At 27.5% G+C, this 12,612-nt stretch overlaps 1 protein-coding gene across 2 annotated transcripts; it reads left to right on the top strand.

Moving 5' to 3' along the window:
* The first annotated feature begins 3,841 nt into the window (after positions 1 to 3,841).
* On the top strand, positions 3,842 to 9,273 carry LOC109796788 (E3 ubiquitin-protein ligase SINAT2). 2 transcript variants are annotated; one of them, XM_020356582.3, is made up of 4 exons: positions 3,842 to 4,149; positions 5,639 to 5,934; positions 7,658 to 8,044; positions 8,706 to 9,273. In XM_020356582.3, the coding sequence occupies exons 2-4, from the start codon at positions 5,713 to 5,715 to the stop codon at positions 9,024 to 9,026; spliced, it is 930 nt and encodes a 309-aa protein (XP_020212171.1). In that variant the 5' UTR covers positions 3,842 to 4,149; positions 5,639 to 5,712; the 3' UTR covers positions 9,027 to 9,273. The 2 variants fall into 2 exon arrangements, with proteins under 2 accessions (XP_020212171.1, XP_020212170.1); XM_020356581.3 differs by having other exon boundaries at positions 3,843 to 4,140.
* The last annotated feature ends 3,339 nt before the right edge of the window (positions 9,274 to 12,612 follow it).

Raw genomic sequence — 12,612 nt, 5'->3', positions numbered from 1 at the left:
GAAGTTATCGACATGTGTTAAGCATGTTATAAAATTATGTTGAATGTAATTTGATTAATTTTCTAGCTTTGATTGGACCAATAAGATTTATGTATTTTAAGTTGTTTATTTTCATTTGGAATTATGAGATTAAATTATTGTAGTTTTGTAACGAGACTTTAACTTACTTGTGAGATTGATGTATTTTAAGTTATTGATTATCTTGAATTTTTATTATTATTTTAACAAAATTAACGTTAAATAAAAGTTCAAAATTAACATTGAATTTTTATTTTTAATATTTCAATGACATTAAAATATAAACTTAAAATTATTTGTAATATAATTTTTTTAATTTCTTAAAAATTTATAAATATCTATGGATATCCGTGGATATCCGTGTATATTCAAGAAATTCATGGATACCCGCGCGGATATGGGGTGAGTATGAGACCAATTTTTATTCAGTGGGGCGGGGCAGGTTTACTATTACCCGCCCCCATGGGCCCCATTGCCATCCCTAATTTAAGATGAGATTTAATTTTTCTATATTTTATATTCTTAAATTTGTGTTAAAATAAAATAAGTGATTTATAATTTTCAAAGTCGTTGATTCAAGGCTTGTATGAAAATTTGTTTTATCCTAATGTAAACTTTTTTATATATATTTTTTTAAAAAATTGCCCATGTTTTTTCTTTTTTCCAATACCTTTATCTTACTGAAATGAAACAAATAAGTAAATTAAATTTTAATAAATGTATATTTGTTGTCCATTGTTGCTATCATTTTATTTGAGGAACGTTGAAAGCAATGCATCGATTAATTTATTTTTTTCCTCATTTTTTTTTTCAAACGAACACACGATTGCGAACGACCTAACCTAACACACTTATTGGCTCCTGGTTGGGAAAAAGACTTTGTCTAACTGCTGCACCATAAAGTATGAGAAAGAAAACACACACATTCACATGCTCTGTTAGTCCATTTTTTAGATGAAGTGTGAAATAATTGAAAAAAGAAAAATAAAATAAAATAATGTTGTTTAGATAAATAAAAATAAAATAAAAAATTTACTTGTTTAAAAAATTAAAATAGAGAGTATAAATAAATAAATAAATTGTATAATTCTTTTTTACCAATTAAAGAATTAAATTTAACTTTAAGTTTTTACTTTTACATATTTCTCTTAATGTAAACTGTTTATTTTTTTTTATACTTTTTTTATATTAAAAAATGCTTTATTTTCAAACAATTAAAGTAGCAAAAATAAAAATAAAAATAAAGAGCCACCAAATTCGTGAATGAAAATGTGAAGCGTTGATAAGTTAGTATCTGGAAGAAGAAATTTTGGGAAAAAGTATCTCGACATGCATTTATTAAGTTTTACTAACTAGAGGTGGACGTTAATGACATTGTTAATTAGGATTGAACATAAGTCTAAACCAATTTAATTATCTAATGAATTTCAACCAAAGGAAAAAAAAAAGTTTAAACTATTGGATTGATTGAAATTAAAAATATACAAATTTGGAAAGTTATAATTGGATCTCATTATAGTGGAGTCAATTTGATTTCAAATGAAGACTACAAAATAAAAACACTAATCCGATTAAAATTGATCGATTCAAATGAGAATAAGTTTGATAATTTTATTATTATTGACTTCATATTACTCATAACTATTTGAATATAATGTTTAAATATTTTGTCAAAGTCATTTTGATCATATAATGACTTATCGAAAATGTAAACTCGGTCATAAATATTATCGAGTTAATATATTGATATGAATTTTGGTCACATAAATTATCAATAATATTGGTATAACACATTGATCATAAGGCTTAAATAAAAAAGATAGTTCAATTATGTAATAATCACGACATGATAATCATGATAATTATCTTATGAAAAATGAGCATCTAATTACGATTTAGAAGGAAAATATGTGTAATATAATATAAGAAAAAAAAAACATGTCAAACTAATTTGATCATTGAAATCTTTTTTGTAGGTAGTAAGTACCTTCCCAACGCGGAATCAAGAGAAAAGATCATATTTTTTAACATCATATTATAAGAAGAAAAATGAGTCTTACTTAACTACCTCAATAACTAAGCTAACCCCTAATAAAAACACGTTTTTTTTTATATATAGTAATCTTTTATGGACATGATATTTAATGTGTCATATTGTCATTAGTTAATAAATCCTTAATTTCTATTATTATTCATCCAAACTTGACCAAAAAGTAAATACAAATTTAGAAATTGTTTGTATTATTGTTATAATTATTTTGCCAATTTTCCTTCTTTGAGAGATTAACTTGTTGGTACCTCACACTTTCGGTAGAAAGAAATTTTTTTATAAAAATTATTATGATAACTATAGTATTCAAATCAAGAATATTAGGTATGCTATTTCAATCTTAAAATATTTATAATACAATAAAATTAACTTTTTAACATGTATTTTTTTTCCAATACACAAAATTCAAAATTGTAACCTTATTTGTCCTATAAAATATTAAATATAGGACCATATTTAAAAAAAATTAAAATCTAACATTTCAACTATTAATTCTTAACCTTATTCGTCCTATAAACTATTAAATATAGGGCCATATTTAAAAAAAAAAATCTAATATTTTAACTATTAATTCCTATATATTAAACTTATTCATGCGAGAATTTTTTTAAGAATTTTTATTCGATGAGAAAGTCTTTAAATTTTTTTAATTTATTATCTAATTTAAATTTTATTTATCATAATTATTTATAAATTAATTTTTAATATTTTAAAATAAATCATAAATAAATAAAAATAATTTTGTGTTGCAATTTAAATTATTTATTATAAATTTAAGATATAATTTATAAATTTAAATATGTTATTTATTTGTATATATAACTTATTATGAACTAGTATTTTAATACGTGAAATGTATATATTAAAATATTATCACTTATACTTCTATATATAAGACTTAAATACTTAATTTATTAAAATTATAAAAAAATCATTAATTTAGTTAATAATAATTAATATATTTTATATTATTTTTTCAAAATTGTCTTCATCAAAATTCTTTTAATTAATATTTTTCTTTTTATTTAACTAATTAAAATGCATGTGATTATTATTTCTCTCTCATATTTAACGTTTCTTACTTTTTTAATCAATGAAAAAAATAAATAAATAAATAAATAAATATATATATATTTAAAGAGATTATAATTAATATATTCTATTACATTAAAAGAATATATTTTAATTATAAATATTTTAATATAAAAATAATTAATACATAAAGTATTATGAATTAAATAACAAATAATTGATTTGAGTCGGTCTTCTACATAGGTATGAAAGTATTAATCACCCCACAGCCTCTTAGTTCAGGTTTCACCATTTACCCTTTCAATCACAGGAAACAGGTACTACAATACAAGCAAATTCAAGAGGAGCATATTAACTAAAAGGGGGCAAGAAAAACGACCTCAACGGATAAATTCACAAGTAAAAAATTTAAAAAGGTTAAAATAGATTTATAATTCTTTATTTAAATTTAAATTTAAAAATTTCACTTCAATTCCTGAAGTATCATGTTAGAACAACTAGATCCTTTGTTAAGACACATTGAGACACATGGTGAACCAAAATTAACCCTATTAGTATAGAAACTGGGAAAAAAAACTAATTTAAGGAAGATAAACAATTTAAAGAAATGAAAGTAAAGATTTTAAAAAAAATTAAGAAAGAAAGTAAAACCAATAATTAAAAAAAGACAAGAAAAATCTATTTTAGCGGAGATAAAAAGCACCCAGAAAATGAAAAAGTGTGTGTTTTAACTTTTAAACGTCGCGTGCGGGAAGGGTCACTGGACCACCTTGTTGTCTTGGCAACGTATCGTTAGGAACGAGACCAGACAACAGAGAGGAAGACCCCAAAATATATTTTTTATTTCCCAAAACTCAAAACAATAAATAAATAAATAAATAAATAATAAACGAGAAATCAAGGAAAGGAACAGAGCACAATACAAGGGAAAATCCTGCGATTTCGAAGCAGAAGAAGGACAAGAACAAAAAGCGTTGGTATTCAGCATCCTTATGCATACCAACAAGACACGCTTTTTTGTTCAATCTCCATAGCGGGTGGTAATTCCCGTAACTCCCGGAGCCCTTTCTCCGATGCGTTTCTCGTCGCTACTTTCATTTCTATTGTGTTTTCTTATTTTCCCTATTCTGTTTTCTTATGCCCCAATTTGTTTTCTTTTTGCCACACGCACGCAATTAGGCTCGGAATTCTCAACTGGGTTTTCTTTTTTTAATTTTGTTCTATTTGTTTATTTGCGTGGTTTCAAATTTTCACATCTTGTATTTTTTGTTTCCTCCCTCTGATTGGTGATGGTTTTGAACGTATTTGTTCAGATTCGTCTGCATTTGCCCGTCATGTGCTTGATTTTTGTTGCTCTGTGGATTGGTTTTTGCATATAATAAATTGGTATATGGTTGTTGTTTGAGATGTTGCTATTATTTTTTTTCCTTTTTATAATGTTTAGTTCTGGGTTTTGATTGGATGGATTGAGTAGATAAGGTAGGCAAAGCCAACCTAACTACTTATGCAGCTTAATTCAATTTCTGGGTTCATCTTTTATATCTGTAATTTTCTGTCTTTTTTTTTATTTTATTTTTTTAATCTGTTTGATGGATAATTTAAATGAGGGAAGAGGTAAGGGACGGTGATCTCTATCATGATTCAGTTTTGTGAAAAATTTAAGGCGCAGGAACTGCAAAATGCCATTTAGCAATAGAATTCGTTTGCTTTAACAACATTGCATTAGAAAACAAAGAGCAAGATGAGGGTCAATGTTAGTGAATAGGGAGAGATGTCCAATTCTGCAACAGGTCTGCAAAGTTATCTGGGTATGGATTTTCCTAGATACGCAGTAAAATGAGCCTCCTGTGGCCTTGGGGGCTCCAAGAAGAAATTATTGTTTCTTTGTTGTATCTACTCTCCTCAAGCTCGAGCAATTTTGAGCTTTCAACATATAATTTAACAATTTCTTGTTAATTTAGCAGTTGGACTGACAGATTGTTTGGTAACAAATATATGACATACTTTTCTTCCTATAAACATGTAGTGATTTGGCATACGTTTCTTTTATGTTTTAATGACGATAAATACTGACTTCTTTTAATTTTTATAATATATGGAAATTGTCATTTATTCTTCTTATAGTGGGATAAGACTTTGTTGTTGTTGTGAAAACTGTCGTTTATTAATTAATTTATCCATGTTAGCATGTATTGCATTTGGCAGTGAAGGTCCTGTTTGCTGATATGCATTTTGGTGTAATTGTCTAACATGTTCTTTTCATGTTTTAGACATATCTTTTCTTGATTCACAAATCATGATTGATACTGCTAAAAGAAAATTACTATTTACATGATGTTTTCCAAGAATATTAAAACAGTCAAATTTGCACTTAATCTAGTTACTATTGCATGTGAAAATAGCAATCACATCTTGATTGGTCTTGCATGTTTCTTTCTCTCTCTTCTCTCCCATTTGGACTAAAGAATATCAAAGTTTGATTACAATAGTATCTACTATGCAAGTTCTTATGCATTGACCATTTAACCGTAATAACAGATGTAGCAGGCCATAAAAGTAAGAACTCTGCTTCCTTGTCATCTGGAAAGAAATACTGTATACCTGGGTTAGGAATGGCTCCTGGAAGCAGTGTTTTCAAAGAAGTTCTTGAATTTCACCTGATGTCTTCAGATTATGAGACAGGCAAGGCTAAATCTGAGGCCAAGAGTAATGGTGCATCTACAAAATCTAGCGTTGGCTTGAATGGAAAGAGCGGAGTTAATTCAAATAATGGCGTGTACGAATTACTTGGATGTCCTGTTTGCAAGAATTTAATGTATCCCCCAATTCATCAGGTGCAGTGCTTGCAATTTCTTATTTTGGGGGTCTGTGTTTGAAAAACTTTTCTTGTAATTAAGTATGAGAATTGGTTAGATCAAGCTAGACTTTGAATATAAAGGTCAGACTTATTTTATAAAATTAAAGCCTAAACTTGATTTATTATCTTTCATAGATTTTTTTTGTAAGTCTGGTTTGACATTTTTAAAAGCCTAGCTTGACCTATTAATCTATTTAAAAGTCCATTTTACATTAATAATATTAAATAGGCTAATAAATTTGATTTTAAATAACCCAACAATTATACTTTTAAATACATGTGTGATTTTTTTATTTGCATTATACAAAATAGTTTACTCTATTATTAAAATTTAGAGTTTAAAATAAAAATAGAAAACTAACTTAAGAGATGCATACCCTTGTACATTAAACATACACTCATGCATAGGCTGTAATGAAAAAAGATAGTCTTATAAAATAAAAAAAAAAACTTTCTAATTATTCTCTGTATTTCATTTGAAGTATTCTATATAACCAACTATAAGTTGAAGGAAAGTAGTGGAAATGTCAAAAATATTGATAATTTGATTTTTTGTATTACAAATTTATTAATTTAATTATATTGTTAATAATGTAATATATATATATATATATATTATTTTTTATTAGATTGCATAGATAAATAAGTTAACCTATTAGACTTAACAGACTTTTTTTTTATAAGCTCAAATCCAGTCATTTTAAATAAATAGACTTTTTTAAAAGTCTAAACTTGGACCTTTTTATTAAATAGGCTAGATCAGGTCATACTTTAAACAGACTAGGTCGTAAGCTGTTGATTAAGGTGTGACATTCTCATCACTACTTGTAACATGATGCACACATGAAATAGATATAGACATGTGAATTGTGGCATTGTGATTTTTATCTCCATAGTCCTTAGGATGATTGCATTTGAAGAGAATATCACTTGTGTACATATCTTTCACTGCAAAGGCTGCACGTTGCAGCTTAAAGCTTGTGCACTTAACTTTAGTATCCTTAACTTCCTGGACAATGTGGGATAAGTTTAATTATTGATCTCGATGGAGAGACATGATGCAGTGATCAGCATGAACAAATTTAATATCTTGAATCTTTGTGGTTGGTTGTAATTATCATAGTTATCTATTTAATTTTTTTGCAATGTGAGTTTCATGATACTTATCCATCCAAATTTGCTCTGTATGTTCTGTTGTTAATTTTCTCATTAACGTAAGTGAATATTTTGGAGTATACCAAGCAATGACTAGTAGATAAAAACCTTAAGTTTATAGCCTGTTGCAGTCACTTTCTTTTGAGTTTGATTTGGATACCCTGCCCGTCCTGCTAAAGCAAAGGTCAGGAATGAGACTTGCTGATTCTAAGCCTATATTTATAAATTACAGTTGGATGGCTTATGCTAAGGACATTTTAGTTGAGATTGACACTCAAGTGGGTAAGAACTAAGAAAGAGACGTAAGAAGACAATGTGAAAAACATTGACTTTAGGTTGTTCTAATGTAGTATTCCTCATATATTGTGCTGTCTATTCTATTGAGAGGAATGTTGGATTATTATAGATGGTTATTAAAACCTGCTGAAAGTCTGAAACTCTTTAATAATTATTTTCACTTCACATGCTTCTTGTGAATTTATCCTGTCTTGTAATTTTCTTCTAAATTTCTAATATTTCGCACATGGCTGCATTGTGTTTTTCAGTGCCCAAATGGCCATACACTCTGTTCCAATTGTAAAATTGAAGTCCATAATCTTTGCCCATCCTGCCATCATGATCTTGGGAATATAAGGTGTCTGGCTTTGGAGAAAGTTGCAGAATCTCTGGAGCTTCCTTGCAGATATCAGAGTCTAGGTTGTCATGATATATTTCCGTACTATACTAAGTTAAAGCATGAACAAAGTTGTGGATTTCGTCCATACAATTGCCCCTATGCTGGATCTGAGTGCTCTGTGATGGGTGACATTCCAACTCTTGTTGCCCATCTCAAGGATGATCACAAGGTTGACATGCATGACGGGTGCACCTTTAATCATCGATATGTCAAAGCAAACCCACATGAAGTTGAAAATGCCACATGGATGCTAACTGTAAGTTATTTAATGAATTTATAATCGCTGGACTGTATGATGATTTGATGTACTATTTCTCATGGATTGGGATTTTTATACGTTTTTTTTTTATTTAATCAGTAAAGTTTGATGTCCTATCTCCTGATGTGCAACATTTAATGTTATGTCTGCACATGGCCATGCGTTTGTTTTAAATAAGAAATCTACTCATTGACTATTTTTAATTCTCTGCAAGTAATGTTGAGAATCGGTTACTTAGTTACATTTTCTAAGAAGCAGCTCACAAAGTATAATCATGGGTCACATGACTGACACGTAAGCATATACTCTGTTGACTTTTGATGAATAATTTGAACACATGGAATTTAGTTGCCGGAAGGGATTTTTCTTCTATGATTTGTTTTTGAGCATTTCTTCAAGTCTAAGCTAATATATGGATCCACCTTTCGCTTTGTGAATACATGCACGTCTTGACAAATTTTATCGTGACCTCATGATGTTAGTTTCTAGCACATGTCTAGTTTTCTTTTATTGATAGGATTACAATGACACCAACATGGTTAAACATAAGACTCTACATACTACTACTTAAATCTCCCACCACTAAATCGACTCTAGTGGTTCAGACATGTCTAATATAATGAACCCTACTTGAAATGTCGAAGTTTCTTGCTTGCAGGTTTTTAATAGTTTTGGAAGGCATTTCTGCTTGCACTTTGAGGCGTACCAGCTTGGCACAGCTCCAGTTTACATGGCTTTCTTACGGTTCATGGGTGATGACAATGAAGCCAAGAAATTCAGCTACAGCTTGGAAGTTGGTGCAAATGGCCGGAAACTTATATGGCAAGGAATTCCAAGGAGCATTCGGGATAGTCATAGAAAAGTTCGAGATAGTCAAGATGGACTAATAATTCAGAGGAACCTAGCACTTTATTTTTCTGGTGGAGAAAAACAAGAGTTGAAGCTGAGAATCACTGGTCGTATATGGAGAGAAGATTGAGAGATGTAAATATAAAATATTAGAGAAGTAACGTTTGTTTTGAGATTTTTGCTCTCTGGCAAAGATAGCAGCACCATGTATGTCTGTCTGCTTATCTCTCAATAGTTTTCTTTTTCATCTCCGTATAGCTTGTGTCTTAGTCGTGGGGGTTACTTTCAATTTGCCTCGGCCTTCTTTTGTTCTTGGACAAAATTATGTGCTTCTGAATATTGAAAATCAAACTTACCCTGGTAAGTTTTTTATGTTACTTTGGTGCACTGAAGTTATTCTCTAGTTAATACTGAAGAGACTATTAACTTTCAAACCTAAAGGTCAATATTCCGGGAAAGAATCAAGAAATTGCGTAAAGGTGAATCAGACTAATAACTTTCTTGCATGGTTGTCAAAGTATTTTTTCTACCGAAAAAAAAAAATCAACTTTTAAAAGCTCAAGATGAAGTGGCATTGTGGTGAAGTAAAACTAGAATAAACATAACAAAATCTGATGAATGCCTCGGAGTGATTATCCGAAAAATAGTATTTTAAACTAGTATCATATATGGATAATAATGATATTAGTATAATTTACCAATATTGAAAATAATGATTAATCTTTTTGGAGAGTCTGATCGCTTATAAAGTGAGATAAATACATACTTTTACATGATTGAATTATATAATAAATAAATGATTTTGAAAATATAATTTATATTATAATTAAAATTTCTAATAAATAAGTACTTCTGAATAAAGAAATTATACTTTGAATTTATAACACATAATATACAGTTTGATATAAGGTTATTTTTGGCTACAATATACAAGGTTAATTTTATCTATTATTAATTTTAAAAAAGTTATTGAAATTTAATTTAAAAATAGACATTAAAATAGAGATTTTTTTTTACTAGTTAGCTGGATATATATGAAATGTGCTTCCAAGTAGAGAAATATACAATACCGGGAATGTATATATAAGGGAGTGAAGGATCAAAATCTCACTTTTGAAGTTATATATTCTAATTTATAATATTAAACTTTTACTGTCTTTTAAATTATATATATATATATATATAAATGATTATATTATTATTAAATACTATTTATCAATATTACGTTAAGTTAAATACTTTGGAATTATAACTAAAGAGTTGGATATAAGTGTGATTAATGTGTTATACAAAAGCTCAATTCTTGATAAAAATAATTCTTAATCAGGTTTTACTTATCTCATGATCAACCAAATTAGTTTAAAGTAAATTCTTAAGAGATCGATGCAAAATAAAAAAAAAATTTGCATCTATAATTTTATAACATTTACCATCCATCATAAATTACTTTTATATGACTTTTAAAATAAATAATAATTATAAAAGTCAATAAACCTATCAAACATAATATTATATAACACAAGTAGAAAATCTTATAAAGAGGATCTAGTAGATACTTAATTAACTTTAATCCTAACTAATCAACTCCAACTTTTGCTAATTTGAGTATTTGAGTTATTACAAATATCCTCTCTAATCTTATCTCACTTGTAAACTATCATAAAAATGATTAGTCTTTACTTGATTTACATATAGAGTTATAAGACTCAACCCAATTCAACTCAGTTACTTACCCAAATCTATCTTAATTTAATTCATAAGCTATTAACTTTATTTAGGTTTAAAGATTATTTAAGGCCTAAAAAATTGACATGATCAAAATTTAAGGTTAGGTCAAACATAACCCTATTCCAATCTCGTCCTACTTACGTTTAACTTTATACTCATTATTATGTGTGTTTAGAAGTGCATTGGAACAACGTTGAACAAATATTTTGCAATTTTCAATGTACAAGCTGAAACACATTTTATATCTTTGTAGTACTTATTAATTTCTATGTGAGTTATGAATTGAATAAAACATTTTAGTTTAGTTGGATACAACTTTAATCCAAACACCCTTTTATGTCTTTGTAGTACATTTCATTTTTTTTATGTTTTACCGAAAAACTCTAGCCTATTAATTTTTTTGCCTATATTTTCGAAATTAATGTAATTTTTTTTGTGAGATTATGAGTAACTGTCATTTAATTTTATATAATATCATGTTTAATGTTAACAAAAATAAATTATTCTTGAAATTCTAATTATGTTTAGAGAGAAACAAATTATATACTGGTAATATAAAATGATTTTACTATGTTATTTAATTACAATGATTATCTTAAAAGTCATACCAAAGATGACTTTTAATTGGTTGTTAACGTAATTTTTTTTCTTACATTATATTAATAGAAAGTGAAAATTTATATTACATATGTTTTGATTTAATCCAGTTCTATGTTAAATAGTCTCGTCCTTCTATGTTAAATAGTCTCGTCCTAGTTTAACTAATAATCATCTTATTTGAGTTGAAGGACAAATTTAAATATAAAAATAAGCCCAATCGAAATTTGGAGTTGGTTAGTGTCAAACATAACGTAACTCAACATGTTACTTGTTCACCCTTATTTGGAAGTTGGTAAAAGGCAAATGGTTCATTGTCTTCGGCCCAAATGAATAAATATACACCGATTATGTAAAATGTATGACTGTAAAAAGAATCATCATATATACACTTCCTTTTTTTTTTATAAGTACACCTTTTTTTTAATAAATTTTAAAAAATTCTTAATTTTTATTATTTTTAATTTTTTTTAATTTTACACTCCTAATATTTAATTTAACATTTTTTTACATACCTCTTTTCCTTATTTTCATATGCATTCCCTTAATTTTTCTTCATCTCCACCTATTTTGGTAGGTAATTTTAATTTTTTAAATTTTATATTATTCTTTTTCCCTTCCTCCTTCAAATTTCTCACTGATTTCACTATCTCATAGTACTCTAGAATAGTAAAAATGTCTTTTTCATAACACTAAACTTAATGTTAAGATTTTTAGAGGGGTGAAAGGAAAGAAAGTGTTGGAGGAAAAAATGTGTCTAGTTTCGAGGAAGCTACACGTACCTATAATGTTGTCGCCTACCAGTTCTATGATTTGAGTGCATGTGAAAAAGTGAAAGAGGTGAGAAAATAAGAGAGTAATTTAAAAATCGAGAGAACTAAAACTATCCACTGAAAAAGGTGAAGAATTAGAGGAAGACAAAATGGTGCATATGAAAACTGGAAAAGAGAAGGAATGAGGTGTGTGAAAAGAAAAAATAGTAAATTAAAAATTATAAATATAAAATTAAAAATTTTAAAAATAAAAAAAAATTATAGATATTTTAGGTTTTTTTTAGAAAAATAAAAGAAGAGTATTTATATGTAAAAAAAAGAGGTATATATATCATTAGCCATGTAAAAAATGGTCAAGAGCAATGAGTCCACTTGGGTTACATAAAAAAAAACTTACAAAAATAATTGAGGGCGGATGATATATACACTTCCATTTTTTTATACATACACCTCCTTTTTTAAAAAAATATTAAATTTCTAAATTATCCTTAATATTATTTGAAATAAAAAAATTATCCTGGAAATTTTTTTTCGGAGGTTTATTTGTACATAATTATGGAAAGTTCTTTCCGGAATACTAAAATTACTATTCTGGAAATAACTTTCCGTCAGAATAAT

This window comes from Cajanus cajan, chromosome 6 (assembly GCF_000230855.2).
Source record: "Cajanus cajan strain Asha chromosome 6, NIPB_CcT2T_4, whole genome shotgun sequence".
NCBI classification, from domain to species: domain Eukaryota; kingdom Viridiplantae; phylum Streptophyta; class Magnoliopsida; order Fabales; family Fabaceae; genus Cajanus; species Cajanus cajan.
This window is presented reverse-complemented; position numbering and strand designations above follow the sequence as displayed.

What these genes read in the sequence shown, in the direction of transcription:
- LOC109796788 (XM_020356582.3), top strand. Translation starts at nt 5,713, where the DNA reads ATGGCTCCTGGAAGCAGTGTTTTCAAAGAAGTTCTTGAATTTCACCTG. An exon ending in TGTATCCCCCAATTCATCAG is followed by an intron (nt 5,935 to 7,657) that starts GTGCAGTGCTTG and finishes TGTGTTTTTCAG; the next exon opens with TGCCCAAATGGCCATACACT. An exon ending in ATGCCACATGGATGCTAACT is followed by an intron (nt 8,045 to 8,705) that starts GTAAGTTATTTA and finishes TCTTGCTTGCAG; the next exon opens with GTTTTTAATAGTTTTGGAAG.